Genomic DNA, 19220 nt, shown 5'->3' with positions numbered 1-19220 from the left:
TTATCAACAGTGCATTGAAATGGTTTCTTTAATGTGATTACTAATCCCAGAGCTTTCTTTGGAAAATGAGATTTTCTGGTTATTTTTGCTTCTGAAAATTACGCTAACTATTAATCATCTCGATTTTGATAAGAGGGCTTGCTAAACAGGAAGGTATTAGAATGTTCTGAATCATAAAATACTTTAGTCATGCTTTGCGAAGGTTATAGCATGAAAACTTAGCAATCGCTTCACATATCTAATTACCAACATATTTTTAATATGCACAACAAAGAGATACTGAACATACATTAAATTACTATGGTCGTTAAACAGCTGATCCTGTTTAAACAGGTGAGTATTGATATGACAAAGTTTGTAAGCACCCTTCATTAGTCCTATTCTTATCACCATTTCAATCCTAGTAGGAAGAATACAAAGAAAACATGCTGTCTTGAACCACTTGGTGTTTCTTTAAAATCAATAACTGAAAGCAATGGAATTCATGGTTTGAGGGGTATTACTGAAATATTTGACTTACCTTAGGGAAAAGAGACATAACAAAAATATTGGTTAAAACTGATAATATCAACCGTCATTATTATTTTCAAGTATGGTCCTCTATTTAGAAATGAAGACTGGAGAAAATGCAACAAAATTATGGGCCAGGAATTAACTTTAACCACTGAAAAGATACAAAAAAACTTCAATTCTACCACCAGGCTATACAGGCACTCTCACTGGAACAGTTAGTATGCAAAATATAAAGCCTGACAAGACAGAAATCATCAGAAGTACTTATTTTTTTGCTCACCATCATAAAACATTAATGTGTATGTCTTGTACATTAGTGAAAAGTTAAATCTTCAAGTCTTTATGGTTAATAATTATTTATTTTATGTAGTTATGAGACAGTTATACCTGCAGGCAAACAAAATAACATTGCAAAATGCGAAACAAAAATATATCTCTAATTTCAATATAAATGTCTAGGAAATGGAACAACTTTATTGAAGTCAAAGATCACCTGCTGTCATGGGCTTGAAGAAAGGAACTCAGAACAATCTTTCTTCACATATATGTACATATATGTACGCTATTAATAAATCTATTCCTAGGATACTATACTTGTGCAAACAAAACCACACATTGGTAGAATTAATTTCTTGTGAAGATTTTCAAATGGTATGTTGTTATACTAAAAAAGTCTTTAAATGAAACAGGATTTGCCAGTTGTCAGGATGAGTTAGCTCATCCTAGAAAGGTAAAGGCAATCTAAAATAAACTACTGCGAAAGTTACTGTAATTTTTGTTTTACCTGATTTTGCTTAATAATGCTAAGCTGAACATGCTCATAATTATAAATACCCTCCAGCAGCCTTGGGAATACAAATGAAGTACGTTAATTTCTTAAAACAGATAAGAATATAGAATCACAGATTTTATTATTTTATGATTCTTAAAACAGATAATAATAAAGGTAAGAATAACAGCTATCCTTTCTTCTTACAAGGAATACAGTCATCTGTAGTATCTCTTATTCTGTAAAGTAAAAAAGTTTAAATTCTAGTGGATGATACTTTGAGGAATAGAGGTTAAATTGTGCCCTCTTTTTTTTCAGGACACTGAAGGGCTGGCAAGAATTTACTATGTCAATTTCAAGCTCAAGTTCAGAGTTATCTTTTTGAGTTAAAAGTCAGCATTTGACCCCAGACAGAATTGGATTTAACAGAATGCCAGATGTGACACAAAACTCGATTACATAGAATCACCAACAAAATTTAATTTTTCAATTAAAAAAATTGAAGTTTGGAAGGTGCACCACACTACCCGGACTTAAGAAAGAGAAATTTGTTTAAAATTCAAATAACTTTGTCACTGTTTGTACTATTATTTTTCATGGTACTAAAGAAATTTAAAAAATATATTCCTTTTACCATTAAGGATCACAACATCAGAATCCTGAATTATCAAGTAGATTTGAAGTTGCAGTAATTTCAACAGGAAGAAGGATTTATCAATGGGGAAAAGATTGTGAGAAAGAAATAATTTTTGTTTTGCAAAGCTGTTCTTTTATCTTTTCAGAATGTTTGCCATTTAACACTGACCTCTATATCAATGGAGGTAGACAACCTAAGGACAAGCTGCAAACTTTCAGCTGAATGGCAAAAAGTTATAGTGAGCAATAATAATCTGAGTACTGTATGAATTTTTATTTTTTTTCCATTAATCCACATATTTATATAATCTAACTCCTTTAGACTAAGTACCTAACTTGAGAGCAGGTAAGGTTAGATGGAGTGAATACAAGTCATTAGAATAGCATAAGTAGTCAGCAGCCTCGTATATTTTTCAAAATTTTTATCTTTGAAATATCATAAACATACTTTGCTTTCTTACGTTTCCTGTGTGGTTTCAGGTAGGTCACAGTATTCCATATGTGACTCAGAGTCCAGATCAGTATGATGGAGGGTGCTATTCACCACAACTGTGAGAAGATGTGTGGATGCCTGTCACTTCAGGAAAGGCCGCTGACAGTGCTGTACTATGCTACTCAGTATTACTGAACTGTTGCTACAGTTCACATTTAAAAATTTACATAGGAATAGGAATGAACGTATTTGAAAGAGACTGAAGAAAACTCACACCTAATAACACAAGTGATTAAACCTTCTTTAACATTTTTTTTCATCAGTTGTTTTAGCTTCTGGACTAGACATCCTTGCAGGTGCTAAAATGACGTTTAATGCAGCTTCCTTACTTGCAAATAAGAAAACACAGCACATATCAATCACTTCTATAGTGATATAGTTCTTTTATTTGAGATAAAAGCAGAATGACACATGACTCCATACACTATGAACTTGTCTGTGGTGAGCCCCTTTGGAATAAACCATCCAAAATCAGTTGACGGAAATTAAATTTCATAATAAATTTACCCAGCTAGAAATTACAAAAATAAAAATAAAATAATAAATCTTAAAAATCACATTGTTCAAGGGAAAAAAAAAAAAAGAAAAATCATGGCCAAAGCACATGACACTTCTGCTCTCCTCTTAACATAGCTGCCATAAAAAAAGCTTAGTGGCTGAATGGCCAAACCCAAAGAATGGTGGTGAATGGAGTTAAATCCAGTTAGCAGCTGGTCACAAGTGGCATTCCACAGGGCTGAGTATTGGGACGAGTTCTGTTCAACATCTTTGTCAATTATCTTGACAAAGGGGATCAAGTGCACCCTCGCTAAGTTTGCAGATGACATCAAGCTGAGTGAGGGGGTTGATCTGCTGGAGGGTAGGAAGGCTCTGCAGAGGGAACTGGACAGGCTGGATCAATGGGCCAAGGCCAGTTGCATGCATCCTACTGGCCACACTTTCTGATACAAGCCAGGATGCTGTTGACCTTTTTGGCCACCTGGCCACACTGGTGGCTCATGTTCTGCTGGCTGTCAACTTTCCCAGTTTAGAATGTGCCATCTACTTTTCAAGCATGAAGACCAAATAATAAGCTTCAGCAGCTCTGCACCACTGCATGGCCTAGGCTAGAATTGGACAAACAACATTAACAGAAGAATTTATTTAACAAATAAAGCCTTTTATGGATGCCTAAAGGTGCCCTTTTCAACCATGAGTAAATGCTTACATTCATACCACTAATTAAAGTGTGACAGAAAACTGGAAACAACTACATTTGATATGTTTTCTTGGAAGATACATCAAATATTAATGTACAGAATACAATGATAAAGCTCTGTGGGGTTAGGTACTATGTTTGTTAAATTCCAGAGCAAAATTCTGATGATTTTGCAGGTAAATAAACTGAAAAAGAGTGACACTATAATACATAGGCAAGATTTTCATTAATGGTTGCCTAGAATCTTCCAAACAGAAAAGAATCTCATATCCCCCATCACTGTCTAGAACAATCTAAACTTTTTAAGGAAATATAATTAAAAAAATATAATTTAGAGAAGAAAAGTGTAAGATGTCTAAAAAAAATCATTGGTATTCCTACTCTAAAAGGTAAAATCCACCCCACTATCTAGAAAAATCAAAATCATGGTGACTTGATCATTTTAATCTCTTGCTTGTTAAAATTGCTTTCCTTTAACCACTGAATTGAAGAAACACCATCTGGCCCCAGTGACAGTCACATCACTTTAGCCACAAATAACGTACGGCAACTTTTGCATGAGGGAAACACATTTCAGAATCCATGCATAGGATGAAATGTCTTTGAACTAATATTCTTTGAATAACTTTAAGGAACAAATCCATAAAAGCAATCTAAACTACATCTCACGTATGCGCTCAAAGCTTTAACTGAAAAGTTCAATACAATCTCGATTATGAAATCACAAAAAGTGAAACCCAAACAAATGCACATTTTAAAAACCAGAAATCAAACAATTCTAAAATAAACAGAAGTGGAAACAGTGAATAAAACTGCATTGAAACATGTCTCTATTTTCTATAGGCAAGGCAAAAAAAAAGGCAAGCAATCAGAGTTTTATAGCTTTTTCCTATATAGCTGTCATTTCACAAGGACCGTAAAGGCAATGACTGAGCATTTAAAACTCATTTAATCTTCATCAGATTTGAAAGAAATGGCCATATCTAAGAAAACTAACCACACAGTTAAGAGAAAGCAACAGTTGTAAACTATGGGTATATCTTAGTTTCCTGTACATGGTGGATGTAGAAACAAAAAGTTTGAGAAGATGAAAATCTGTTCTATAGACATTATTGGTTGTGTTAATTACACTGTTTATCCACTGGAGCCATAGTTGCATCTAGAACTGGAATATCTGTCAAATAAAATCTTACAAACTTATTCAAAGCCAAATTTAACAGAAATATTGTCTCCCAGTTCGAGTGTTTTCAAATAGAAACAGAAAAAGTTAGTTATTTTAGTCTGTGTATTTTCCTGCATTACAGGGGGAAAAACCCTCCCAAACCCCTCATTAATTTTGCACGTAAAACATACAGATAGAGTTATCTATCTTCAGCAGTCGCTAGGAGAACACAAATCAACAGTTCTGTTATGGATTTGTATTTTAAAGCCTATGATATAAGATCCTGGGGGGGCCAGAAATGTCTTGTCAAGTTTGCTTTTTTCTTTGGCAGAGGTTAAGGATGATTGCTGAAGGATTACAACTTTATTGCTGCTTGGTGAAGGATATACTGCTCTCCCTACATTTTAGAAGGACTCACAAGAATAATCACTAGTCATTTTGAAGGCCAAGCCCATAAACTCATATACATGTAAATCTCCACCAGTCACAGTCTACAATCACACCTTGCAAGTTATTTAATATGCCACTGTTTTAAAGATAGCAGTATAAATTCCAGTAAACAAAGGTAAAGTGTAAATTGAACTGACATTACTTTTTAATGTAACACTATGGAGAATGAAGCTATAAATATCCAGGTGTTAATTTTAAGCTGGAAAACGAGGGAAATAATTTCTTTCTTTTTTTTTTTTTTTTATTGTGAACATGAACTCTATAACTGGAATCAATATTTTCAATGCCATTTGGCTGCATTTGTTGCATATTATTAGACTTTGAAATCTATACAGCATTTTAATGTCTCAGTCTTACAAAGCAGAGACACAGTGCTACCACAGCTAATATAGTGCAGGCAATTAGCTGACCAATGTCTCACGCAAGAGTAGTCTTTGAGATTCAAAAACAAACTTAGAATTATTTGTTAGTGTTGAGCTTTATACTTCTAACAAGTATCTTCAAAGAGAAAAAAAATCTTTGTTCTCTTTTAGGGATAGCAAGAGATAGAATTTTCTTTATAAATTTTATATACATTTACAATTCCTACAAAAATCCTAAAATAGATTAATATACTTTCAGCAAACATGTAATTAGATTTTAATGTATGCTATGTGACTTTGCTTCATTAATATTAGGGATTAATGCTAATACAAAATAAAAGGAAAACACCTGTTTCAAATGTAGCATAAGAGTAATGTACAGACCTGTGGCTGAGAAGAAATGTAAGATGGAAATGAAACAATTTCTTAAATGGTAGATCCTTTCTTTCTTCCATATACCAAAAAGAGGTTTTATATTTACATTCTAATAACTTTGTTTTTAAAAGATTATGGTAAAGCTTATGGGGTGAGCATAAACTCTAGCCAAAAAAAGCTTAAACAGTCCTTTCTCCCCATATCAATCCACTCAATAAACTGAGAATCTGAAGCTCAGAAGGCAAATACAAAAATCTTTAGATGATGCTTTTACTTTCCTGTTTTGGTAGTTAAAAGGTAATTTTGAGAACTCTGATGTGCATGTTTCAGAGTAACTTTTGCAGTCTCCTGTTACAGCAAAATTGGTCCTATCTGAAACTACCTTTAATTTAATAACTTTTGCAACAAGTTCCCTCACATCACAAATGCTTATAATTCAGGTGCACCAATTAGCTCTGATATTTTAACTATTTAATAAATAAAATAATATCTTAATCATAGTAAATTTAAAATTTATATGGGTGTCAGAATTATTGCTAAAACATTTTTAAGATAAACATTAAATACTTTACTAATATAACACATCTATAATATTTTATTCTTACCTTTTTCCAAACTTGCACATATGAAATTCATAAGAGTGAAAAAGGAGTTAAACCATTACCAAGGCATGATACCAATATCTTTTCTAAAATTATAAATTAACCATTCTGTGAACTATTATGCGTACTAGGTTAAAAATAACACTACTGGTCAGCCACCATTGTATACTGCTGACAGTACAATTGCATACATAGCTATGACAGCTTATAGAATCATAGAATTGTTTAGGTTGGAAAAGACCTTTTAGATCATCAAGTCTGGCCTACATTTTGAGATGTTGTTAACATGCCCATTTTTAATTTTTCATCTTAAAAAATAAATTAGTCCTATATTTATCACTAGAATTCTGATGACAAACCTAATTTGTTCAAAGTATAAATTAATAAGCAGAAATTATGAGCTGCCAATTTGTAACCTCCAATGTTATGTTTAAATTGTTTCAGTTCTCAAACTGACTTCATCTGTATCTGTAGAAGTGTCTGAAGTTTGATTCATAAGTTCTACAAAGGACTAAATCTGTGTGAACTAGAATGTATTTTCAATCAAGAAGACTACCTTATGAAAAAGGTTTCCAAATACGCATACAATTTTGCTTTCCAATATGACTTGTCTTTTTATTGTCAAAAAAAGAAGTGAAGTCGCACTTTATTGCTCAATATATATATGACTAAAACTCTTCAGTGCAACACAGTAGTAAGTTCTTACCTTATTGTGATAGGGATGAGTGTACCGTTGGTAATGGATTGATTGACAGATACAGTCAGAATGTTCTGAGAGTTTCCACAGCTGAATCGAACTGTTGGTTTTCCCTCCACAAGATACAAGTGAAGAAACTGTTCTCCACAATTCCTTTCACTAGCTTTGAAAACAAAAATGGAGACAGTCACACTTCTGAAACTGTATGACCTTCCTAAACTATTCCTCACTACTGGAATGCCATCACCAGTCCTAACGCCTGTGTGACATTGAGCAGTCTTCTATCCATATACAGGACTCTGCTTAAGTGACTGTAAGAATAAAAGTAAACTCTGTATCAACAGCTGATAACAAAGTAAAAGAAAATAACCAAACGACAGAATTTATTTTTAGACCAATGTAGTTGCATAAACCTTATGGAGATCTTTACATTAATTGAAGGTGAACTTTTCTCTATATCCAGGAGTATCATTAAGGTGACAAAGGTGAGACAAAAAACCCAAAACAAATCACAAAAAGGCTATATCATGATTTACTATTTCATTCAGCTTTTCAACCATATTATAGAAAACAAAGATTATAAGAGAACATCTCCCTGTTCTTATAATCTCTGTAAAGATCATGAACAAGTCACCTTTCCCAATTAATGATACGTCAGACTCGATAAGAATAATTGTTATCCACAAAAATTCAGACATACCGTTAGTTGCACAGTTCAAACTAAGAATAAAAAGATATTTTAAAAAAATCTTTCAATCTTCGTTCACTTCCACTGAATAGTATATTGTAAAGATCACAGCAAAATATTTCTATTTAAATTATGGATGTCACATTGATGACACCTACAATGGCAAATTATTTTGGATGGGTAATGTTTTATGAATTTGCCCTTTGAATTTAACTGTATTTACTTCCCATAGAAGGTAAGACACAGTTCCTGTTTAGGATTTTTATTCCCCATTAAGACAAACTGTTAAAATATTAATCTGTTCTTTGCTCTACATTTTGCTATATTTAACTGAAGTAAAAAAGACACAATAGCTAGGTCATGAAATTGAATTTACTGCTTATTTTTTTCGGTAGTGTTTGAGCAGAAGGTTACTATGTTCTTCTTAACTTCCAGAATCCTACCTGTATCCAATTCTCCAGCTTATCTGTAGTTCAGTTGAGAAAAAAGGAAACATATACAATATACAAATAAATTCTTTATGAAGGTATGTGGCAGGAGAGAGCATTTGCTTCCTTGAGATTATCTGATCAACAACTTTATCAAACAGGATGATAAGGAAAAGGGAGAAAACCAAAACACATAGAGGCACAAACCTGACCAACAAATGGAGATAGTAACAAGAACCAAACCTGCTGGTTTACACTAACTGGTATGGGCATGCAGAGTGTGGGAATGCTTATTTCAGTAAGATTATCTGATTGAGGACTCTGCCAAAACGGGATGATAAGGAAAAGGGAAGGCAATAAGCAAAACTCAGATGTGACAAACTGTCATAGAAAACAGTAACAGAAGCAATGAACAGTAACCAGTCTTGTCAGTCACAGTAATGGATGGACTATCATGAAACTTCAGGCATCACTTCAAAGAGTGCTAACCTGGACTTCGCAATTGAGAAAAGGGCAAACGTGGGGGTCCAGGATACTGAGGAGGGTTGTGTTGCTGGAGCTATGCAAACAGGAAACTGCGGAGGAACAATCCATGCATGCACACATCCTTTTAAATCTAGCAAGTGCCATGTGTATGCCTTCATTAGTGAACTTCTATCTCTACCAGCCAGAGAGAAGAGAACTTGACTTTCTACAGCCATGTTTTGTGAGTCCTCTAGACACATGCTGTTGAAGGCAGTGCCTTGCCTGTGGCAGCCTGTGTAGCCAGCTGTGTCATGTTCTGTGTGTGTCTGCATGTGTGAGCATGCCTGTGTCTCTGGCATACGTGATGAACTTTGCGTGGTTTAAACTGCAAATGGGAAAGCAGCAGCCATGCCAATCAGCCTGGGATGGAGACCCAGTCTCTGGGCTGGGTTCCAGTGGCTGGGCAGGAGAGAGTTCCAGACCTGGAGCTGCTGGAGAACACAGCTTAGAACATCCCTTAACATTTTTATTCAGAAAGGTAGAAAGAATGTGGGTGTACTTGGAACAGCTCCCTGCTGGAAAACCTACAGATTTGTTAAGACAAAATGACCAATTTTAATTTGGAGGACAAAACAGAAAGGAAAAGGTAATACATTTTAGCAGATAGAGAGGGGAAACAGGTGCTAGCAACTTCCTAATCATTTGCTTTTGCATAATTCATAGGAAAAGCAGTACACAAAGTAAACTCTGCCCTTTAAAGCAGCTTTCTAGTCAACACAGCATTTCTTCAATCTGTTACAAATCCTGATGACCCTCTGAAAGTCTTTTATGCTTGGCCATATTTTGTATTGTGAATACCTAATTAACTCCAAAGATACTTTAATTTGACTGGATTTTATGCTTTTGGCTTTTATGTTTTCCGTCTACAACAGTCTGTTAATTCTCTTTCAAGATGTATTGCACTGTTAAAAAAGTCACTGCCTTTTAACCCCAGCATAACTGATATATGCACATCCTGCATCATTCATTTACTTATCTTCTTCTCCCCTTCTTGCACATGCTGTTCCATGCATTTCTAATTTCTATCAATAAGCAAATCTGTAAGCTACATTGAATGGCATGAAGCTTTATTATGCAAAAACATTTTGACACAGAGGAAGGATACTGTGAAATGCTCTGCTCGAGAAGGCTAGCTGAAATAACAGACAAATAGACTATGACCGAATTGCCTTAAATGACCATTTTCAGTTTTAGGAGAGAAGTAGCATATAAGTAGAACTGGGGAACAGAGCTTCTGAAAGCATTACTTATGAAAAAGGAGCTGGTGTCCTTAAGGAATGCTATAAACATGGGCTGGGCCACCCGAAATCCAATTGTCAGAAGTTACAGACTACCATATATACTAGAAGTTAAACAATCTGTCCCTGAAGGGATTGTGAACAGCATTATGCTGACTCTGTTAAAAGTGACAATGATGAAGTGAAACTTTATAACCATATTAGGGTTTTTATGACTACTTGAATTTATTTTGCTTTGTGGCTAAATGTCACAATTTGCTTTGATATGTTGATGAAATTAAATCACGCAAACAAGTAAAATCATGAAGGAATGGAATAAAAAAAATGGTGAGAATGCATACTGTATTCAACAAAGAAATATTTCTCAAATGATGGCTAATCTTTATTGGCACAAACGTAATAACTGTGTATATTTTTAAACTTTTTTCCTGACATATTTAAAGAGAAATCTCCTCACATTCTACCAATAACTTAAAGACAAGGTCCAGACAAAAAGTCCAGACATTTTTAGTCCAGTGACTGTTACCATTTTTATTCTTCTTAAATACAGACTGAAAATAATTAGGGAACACATGATTATTAAGAAGGAAAGTTGATTTGTCTTTGTATTAAAACAGATGATGGTTTATAATCTATAAAAAATGATGTGCAAACCATTTCTTCTTGGATTACTTTCTTTGCCTCTGATACATGTAGTAATTTTCTATAAATAGGATATAAACTTATATCCTATCTCTTTCCCCGTGTTTTCAACAATCTATTTTCGTCAGCCTCTACAAAAAAGCTAGACCTTAGTATTTCTTATTCTTAACCAACCATTGATAAAATCCTTGCTAATAAAGGTGTTAAATAGGAATATGCTTTTCAGCAATATAGTGCAAATTAGTAAAGTGACATGCCCAGCACAGTTACTGATTCTTCTATTCTGCCTATTAGATAGCCTATAAGAAGGCTTGTTTTCTGTATATACATATTTTAGTTTTCTTATTTATATTTTTATATGGGTATTTACATTAACTGCTAAAAGCTATTAAAACAATGTATCAGTACTTCTAAGTGGTCACTTTATTTTAAGGTGCATGTATATGAACAAGAGAAGGCGGCACAGATCACCTTTTTGATTCTCACTGGGTGGTATACTACATAAAAATAGATACAAGTTTTAATGCTTTTATATTTTCCCTTAAGATTCTGACTTCAATATTATTCTTATGCACTCTTTCTGATTCTAGTCCATTTGTATAGCAAAAGCATCTTGTCTGAGATGTCTCAGAAATAAAATGTTTACTAATTATCTGCTAGAGAAAAGGATGTAACCTCATCACCACCTGGTAAAATCAGGCGTTCTTGTAAAAAGAAAGATCTGAAAGTGGAATAATTAAAAAAAAAAAAAAGTGTAATTATTTTCTAGTAAAATACACCTGAAACATGCAGATCACTGTGATTTTCTTATTTTTAAAAATGTTTTTGACAAAGACAGAAGATTTTTGCTTTTTGAATGTGTGAAACTTGTTGCAACCTTAATCACAGAGCTATTGTTAACATCTGTATATTAACGGAATACGAAAATGTCAGGAACATTACCTCTTTTTTGTAATTCTGTAGTTCTTGCACCTAGTGAGTGTAATAGCCTCAAGACTTTCTGCTGACAGTTCATTTCTTGGCTGTTTGATAGTAGCACAGCTTCAAAAAAGCAGCAGAAGCAGAAGCAGGAGTTGTACTACTATTAAAAGGAGCACAGCTGGCAACAGCAGCTTCTCTATTGAAGTTGTTAGAAGGGAAAATGGAAGACAGAGCAAGGAACAAAAAACAGGGGTAAAGGAAGAACAGAGGGAGCATATGAAGTCATGAATGGTATTATGTTTATCTGACAGAAGAGTTTGGTGCCTGCATACAAAAATAATAAACTACAAAATTCAGGATAATCTGTATATGCATATTGTACTCATTCATAAAACACTAGAGATGCACGTATGATGGGTTTCTCAGAACCAACGAAGAAAACATGGGTAAAACATCTGCTAGAAATCATGTAAAAATTATCGTAAGTTCCTGGAATTGCCCCAGCTCAGTGTCAGGGTTAGAACTGAACTCATACACTGCATCCTGACCCTCCCTTCTTCCATCTGTTTGGGTTCATGAAGGGACAACAAGGGAGTTGTGACACGGTCAATGGAGGTCTCAGATATGGGTAACTGGAAAGCGCTAATATCATTCTACCTTTCTAGAAATGCAAAGACAAAGAATGTGAAGTGCTCAAATTCTGCTGTAACAAAATCTCTGTAAACACCTCAAAATCTTGTCATAACAAGATGAGATTAGATTCAGGATGAGTACCTTATCTAGAAAAGAATGTATGTAGAATCACAGAATAGTTGGAGTTGGAAGGGACCATTACGCGTCGTCTAGTCCAATCCCTCTGCAATGAGCAGGGACATCTTCAACTAGGTCAAGTTGCTCAAAGCCCTATCCAATCTGACCTTGAGTGTTTCCAGGGATGGGGCATCTACCACCTCTCTGGACAACCCCTTCCAGTGTTTCAACACCCTCATCATAACAAATTCCTTTCTTATATTTAGTCTGCCCTCTTAGTTTAAAACCATTATCCCTTGTTCCTTCTCTACAGGGCCTACTAAATAGTTTGTCCCCATCTTTTCTGGAAGCCCACTTTAGGTACTGAAAGAATGCTACAGGTCTCCCCAGAGCCTTCTCTTCTCCAGGCTGAACAAGCCCAACTGTCTCAGCTTGTCTCCATAGGAGAGGTGCTCCATTTTCTCTAATCACTCCTCTGGACCCACTCAAACAGGTCCATGTGCTTCTTATGCATTTCCTTCTTGCTCTTTAGTTCGACCAGCAGATCTTGACTCAGCTATGAGTCTCTTGCCTTCCTTGCCAGATTTCTTAAATCTGGGGATCAAGAGCTCCTGCATACTATGGAAAGTGTCCTTAAAGATCCGCCAGCTCTGTTCTGCTCCCTTGTGCCTGAGGGCAGTTTCCTAGGGGGTCCTACTAATTCTTTGGGCAGCTGGAATTTTGCTTTCCTAAAATTGAGGGTCCTGACTTTACTCTTTGCTTGACCCATATTCCTCAGGACTGTGAACTTCACCAGTGTGTGACCACTGCAACCCAGGCTGCCTTCAATCTTGACATCACTGATTAGCACGCTTGTGTTGGTGATCATCAGGTCCAGTATTGCATTCCGCCTGCTAGTGCTGTCTGTTATCCGGCTTAAGAAGTTATCCTCAGTGCACTCCAGGAGTCTCTTGGATTGCCTACAGCTTGCTGTGCTACTTTTCCAGCTGCTGTCAGGGTGGTTGAAGTCCCCTAGCATGACAAGAGACTGCAAGTGCAATGCCTTCTGTAGCTGGAGTAAGAAGTCTCCCACTGATTGGGCAGCCTGTAGCAGACACCAACCACAAGATCCCCTTTTCTGCCTTGGTCCCTAGTGCTTGCCCATAAGCTTTCAACCTGCTCATGGCTATAATTCAAAGAGCTCCTCACACTCTATCCATAGATAGCAGTCCCTCTATCTAATTTGGTGGGGTTTATTTTGCACTAATTGAATACAAAGTAACATCAAAATGTACCTAAAATTATCCAGTATTTGAATGCATATAACTGAATTAAGCATAAGGGAACTGTATTTTTGTTAAATCAGTTTTGGGTTGTGGAGTTTGGTTTTTTTATATATATATAAGAACAATGGTAGAAGCAGATTCACTGGGATACAGAGAATAAAATTAAGGAGTGTAATACAACAGTCATTTATGTCCATTGTGGTGTTCTCCCACAGTGCACAAAGAAGGCATCCACATATTTGTTTGTAATTATTGGAAAACATAGAGAGTGAAAGAGTTGGAATTTGATTTTCAGTTACAAATTTTGCAAATTTGATGTTTGCAAAGATAGGCAAATTCTCTCTGTGTAAAATAGTTGAGTTGCAAACTAAACAAACAGCATTCAGCATTGTAATTTCTGTTTCAAAGCCAATGACCATCCCTCCTCGGCATCATGAATTTGCTACTTTTCCAACAAGTAGTGATAGAAACAAATTTGGCTCTGCTTGTAGGAGTACAGTACACTGGTGTTTCGGAAAACACCACTTCCTCCTCAGAATAGCAAAGGAGCTTCCATGTTGGATTTTTTTTCTTTTTTTTTTCTTCTTAACAGACATGCTTACTCAGGGCTTATTGGTAGACAGCGAGCTTTAACTCTGACTGGAAACCAACTGCTTTGCAGTGATGAGGCAAATATATTCAAAGTACTTCCAATAACCCTCCTTGAAATCTTCTTGAAGGACAAATAACTCCTCTTCAAATTGAAATAACTAACAAGTATAAAACACTTCAAGATAAACAACTGCCACCTATCCATGATTTTTAGCAAACTTTACAGCCATGCAGCTTAGGCAGCTACAGTAACAGCCCAGCTATAACATAATAGGATTTGAGATAGCATTTTGAAAAGCAGTAAACATAAATGTTCAATTTGGGCTACAGTGGTTTACATCTAAAGAAAGCATAATTAAATAATACCATGGAGCTTATACTACTTTTAAACCTGGTTTATAAATATTGACACAGCGCAGGTGAATTCATATATATTACATCCATATTAATATATAAATAACAAAAATAAATCAAAATAATTTATATTAAATCAAGATTTCTGTGTGTAGAAAAGCCTTAGGAAGATGCTGCAAACAGAAAATGCTCCTAATGATTTTGCCTTTGTGGAGTAAATCTATCACATGGATTGCACAAACATATTTTTCTAGCTCTTCCTGGGTTTGGGAAGAAATCACTTCATTTTCCAGGTTTTCCATTTGAATAGAAATTACAAGATAAAATATATAACGAAATATTCAAGTGGCAGAGAAGCCTATTTCTCTTGCTGCCCAGTGAAAAACCATACTGTCTCAGAAGTTCATGCCATATACTCAGGAATGAAATATGCAGGCAAGAAGGAACATTCTTGATGTGGCATTACCAAGCAAACATCTAACTCTGCAAGCGTACTCTCTGGGGACCAGAAAAGGATCCTCTGAATTGTGAAATCCAAAATATGGCAAATTTTCAGAAATTAAGATACTCCTCAAATCAAAATATATATTGAACCAAGATCACGATTATAATAAAAAGTGAGTCTCACGATTATAATAAAGAGTGAGTCTCAACCTCACTACGGAGAAGCTGGTTTTCTGTAATAAATTGTTCAAAACTTCTTCGACATTTGTATTTTAGAGCTGTAACACTTATCAATGGAGTCATATGCTTATTATGTTCTTTCTTGTCAGGAAGCATCTTTTTCACTTGTAAGTTTATTTTGCTCAATGAGTCATAAATTAAAGAACTTTCCAGAGGAACACAAAGAACGATGGTTCAAATTTTATAATGCATCACGCATTAGAATACCAAAAGGCTTCTACTGCAGTTTAATGACTCATTTTGCAGCTGAATAGGAAATGCCAGATGATGTACACTAAAGTTAATAAGGACCTGAAGGAGCTAAAACTGATGCTTAGCTTCAAGTATCATTGGTACTTACTGTAAAGAATTGTGCCATTAAGAGCAGTTGTTTTCACTGCCAAGTACAGAGTCGTCAGATTGCTTGTTTCCTGCCCAGATGCAGTCCTGGTCTCAGATACAGATGTCAGAGAAGGTAGTTCCAAATAAGAATTTCCAGTGAAGGATGGAAAAAACAGTGCTGTGTCTGTAATGAATAACCAAAAGCTAATTTTATTAACTTATTACAAAATTAAGTAATAAAATTAAATATAATCAGCAAAGCACACTTAAAATATTAATTCTTCTGCATACCTGTGAATAGTGTAATCAACTACATTATTTGCAAAGCATGCATATACATTTATTTAATTTCAAACATTCAAGTTAAATATGCAGAAAATGAAGATGTTCTAGCATCTGCATATTGCCAGAAGTGGAAAGACTATTTTAAGAGGGAATACTCCCAGAAAATGCAATAAAGTTTGAAAGATTGTTACAATTTTTCATCTTTACAGATGTGTCTGCACAGAACTTTTGTCCCATGACATCCCTGTGAAGTACTTTTGGTTTGTAGTTGTAGACAAGAAACACAGGTTTTCTTCATTTTGAAGATACTCAAATATTCTGGGTTTGAAATTACGATGAGGATGACATTGGGTGGCATATACATTATTCCATTACACTACTCCTGTCTTGAAAATGAATAATCACAAGAGAAAATTTTTCACTATGAAGGCTTAACATTTGCAACATTTATCGCATTCATTATCTTTGTCATTATGCTTTGTATTGCGGGTTTTTTTTTGGTTTTTGTTTTTTGTTTTTTGTTTTGTTTTTTTTTTCCTGTAGCTGTGATAATAATAACCATTCAAGCAAGAAAAAAAAGAGTAAGACTAATTGAGGTTAGGTGGAAAGTCTTCCTGATGCCTTAAGCATCCTATTTAAGCAATACTCCTTGAAGACTGTCCACATTCATCACTAGGGATATGAATAAAGAATGAGGAACAAGAAAAGCAGTCTGAGTTCAGGTAATATTTTTGTAAAGAAATTTTTAATTGAATGAGTTAAATTTATACAATGGATTTGTGTCTGATGATTACAGATAGGCATGACTACTACATGGATATTCTTTTTTTTTTTTTAATTTTTATTCCCTTTAATTTTTGTTTCTTTATGAAATCTGCCCATGTTTTATTCTACACAATTTTTATTGGATTCAAGAAGAAAGAACAAAATGCAACCCTAAGTTAAACAAATATGTGTTGAAGGGCATTCGTTAAAAAAAACACTCCACCACAATTCAATAGTTCAGCTGTGCTTTCTATGCCCTGTACTGCAGAGGAGGAAGAGGTTTGGGTAGCCACATGTCCTGCAGGGAAGAACTTCCCAGCCTCAGGGAGCATGCTCTGACATCTTCTCTACAGGAAAATTTACCATGAAAACTCTCCAGAGCACTCTTTTCCAGAGACAATATTTACTGTTAATCATACAAGTTTGTTTTACCTTTTGTAACTTTGATCATAATTACAAATTGTTTTTAAAAGTACGCATATTCTCTTGTTCTTTAAATCTTGACAAATAATAAAAAAATAATTCTGAATAAAGTAATACACTAATCAGAACACAATTCCAAAAGAAGGTCTGGACGTGAAACTGTAATTCAGTGGCAAGCATTAGATAAGCAAGTAGCCCAGCATATGGCGAGACAGTGAAGCATGTAGGAACCCCAGCATCCCAAGCATACCTGTAGCAATTTCCACTGAGTCTTTTTGTCTTCTATCTTGCATATAGTGGAAGCACCTTTTAAATACCCTCAATATTTGTCAAGCAACATGCAATTCTTTTTCAGTATTGCTGGATTTGGCAAAAGTAACAAAATCTATCCCCACTTTTGAATCCCTTTTCACATCTCATCTTTTATCCTTAACAGAATTTATACATAGAGCTAACTTTAGACCCAGAATTTGAAATTAATTCAGTAACAGCAGAGAACAGTTTGATAACAGGGAACAGGTTGATGCAATGCAAACAGTTATTTGCAGCAAATTGCAGCCTCACACACAGCATTACTCTTCCTAAAGCTTATCAAGATCAATCTAATGACACAGTATTTTTGGAAAAACTTAGTAATAACCTTTGAGAGATTTCCTTAAGATAGGAGTGTTAGGAGTTCACTGGTAGTGGAATGTTGTTATCAAAATTGTAGGAAATCCATAGACAAAAGAAACACCATAATTCAAAGTGAAGATCTTGTCAAGTTCCTGCTAACTTATACAGATGCCTATAGATCCATTCCATAAGCCTATGTTGAACAATAATACAGAATTCCCTAACATGGGATTCTAAGAAAGGTGATACTCTATGGAAAGGTGACATTCTATGTACCATAAGAAATCGTTGTCTCAAACATATTAATGTTTTCAATTTATACATATAGTTGGTAATGATAGACAGTGAAAAGACAAATTATGTTTAACATGCATAAATAGTACATGAGGATGGTTAACTGTAAACTCTTTCTAAAAAATTAACAAAACAGTAGCCTTGAAAGAAAAAAAACATATACTGTGAAAAAACTTGGAATAAAAAGTAACTTTTAGGAAAAAAATTTGTAGAAAATACATGCATCTACAAGTAGCACCCATACTAAGATAGAAGCATGGTTCTGAAAAATCAGTTGTTGCTCCTTGATGTAGTTGACTGAATCTGTGTATTAAGAGCCTAAAATCCAGGTTTGTGATGAAATAGGTAGAATAGTAAAGGCAAAGCTGCTTGTCTGGAATCTCTTTTTCCACTTCTCTCATTCTGCTGAACTCTGAATTAGCAGGAATTGAAGTCCCATGAAGCACTGAGCATGGCTGCACACTAGTAGGTTCCATGAATCAGAGCGAAATAGGGCATATGCTGAACTGTAATAAGCTAATTACATACTATCAATGCCAGCTACAATGTGTATGTAAGACTTTTTTTGTAAGATATTTTACACTGTTTTCTAGTAACATTTACAGATCTCCATATTTTAAGATGTTTGTTGATAATAAGTAATTTTGTACTTCATTTATTTATTCTCTTCTGGGGCCACTACCTACCAACTGTCAGCTCTGTCCATGACTTCAGTGGACTCTTCCACTAGGGCAATGGTCTCCAAAGTGGAGTGCATGCACCCCAGAGGGTACGCAAGACAATTTGCTGGGGTGCAAGAAGAAAAATATTAGAACTGCAGTAGCACATATATGTAATTTATAAACAAATACATATACATACATTGGCGTAGTAATTTTTTTACTGACGGGGTGCACAACCGAAATAGTTTGGAGACCACTGCACTTGGGGAAAAATCGAAGGGCAATAGGGACTTACCAACTATGTGTCCCACAAGAAGGAAAGGAAACATAATGGAGTAACCAGCCAGCAGTTCTGTAGTATGGAGGATTTCTACAAAGGAATTGCATTATGATTCTTTGACCTAAGTTTGACCATTTACAGAATGTAACTTTTTGAGATATTAGCTGTTACTGCAACTAAACAGTGACAAATGTGACACTATACCACTAGAGAATAGTGAGAAAAGTAGAAC

At 34.9% G+C, this 19220-nt stretch overlaps 1 protein-coding gene across 1 annotated transcript in view; it reads right to left on the bottom strand.

The window, feature by feature from the left end:
* Positions 1-19220, bottom strand: part of EYS (eyes shut homolog) — a 797046-nt gene that overhangs the window by 140188 nt on the left and 637638 nt on the right. The window contains exons 36-37 of the mRNA XM_030490420.1: positions 15684-15848; positions 7267-7420 (exon numbers count right to left, since the gene is read on the bottom strand). Of these exons, the coding sequence (XP_030346280.1) occupies positions 7267-7420; positions 15684-15848 (319 nt within the window). The remainder of the gene's footprint in view (positions 1-7266; positions 7421-15683; positions 15849-19220) is intronic.

Source organism: Strigops habroptila, chromosome 6, assembly GCF_004027225.2.
Source record: "Strigops habroptila isolate Jane chromosome 6, bStrHab1.2.pri, whole genome shotgun sequence".
Taxonomy (NCBI): Eukaryota; Metazoa; Chordata; class Aves; order Psittaciformes; family Psittacidae; genus Strigops; species Strigops habroptila.
This window is presented reverse-complemented; position numbering and strand designations above follow the sequence as displayed.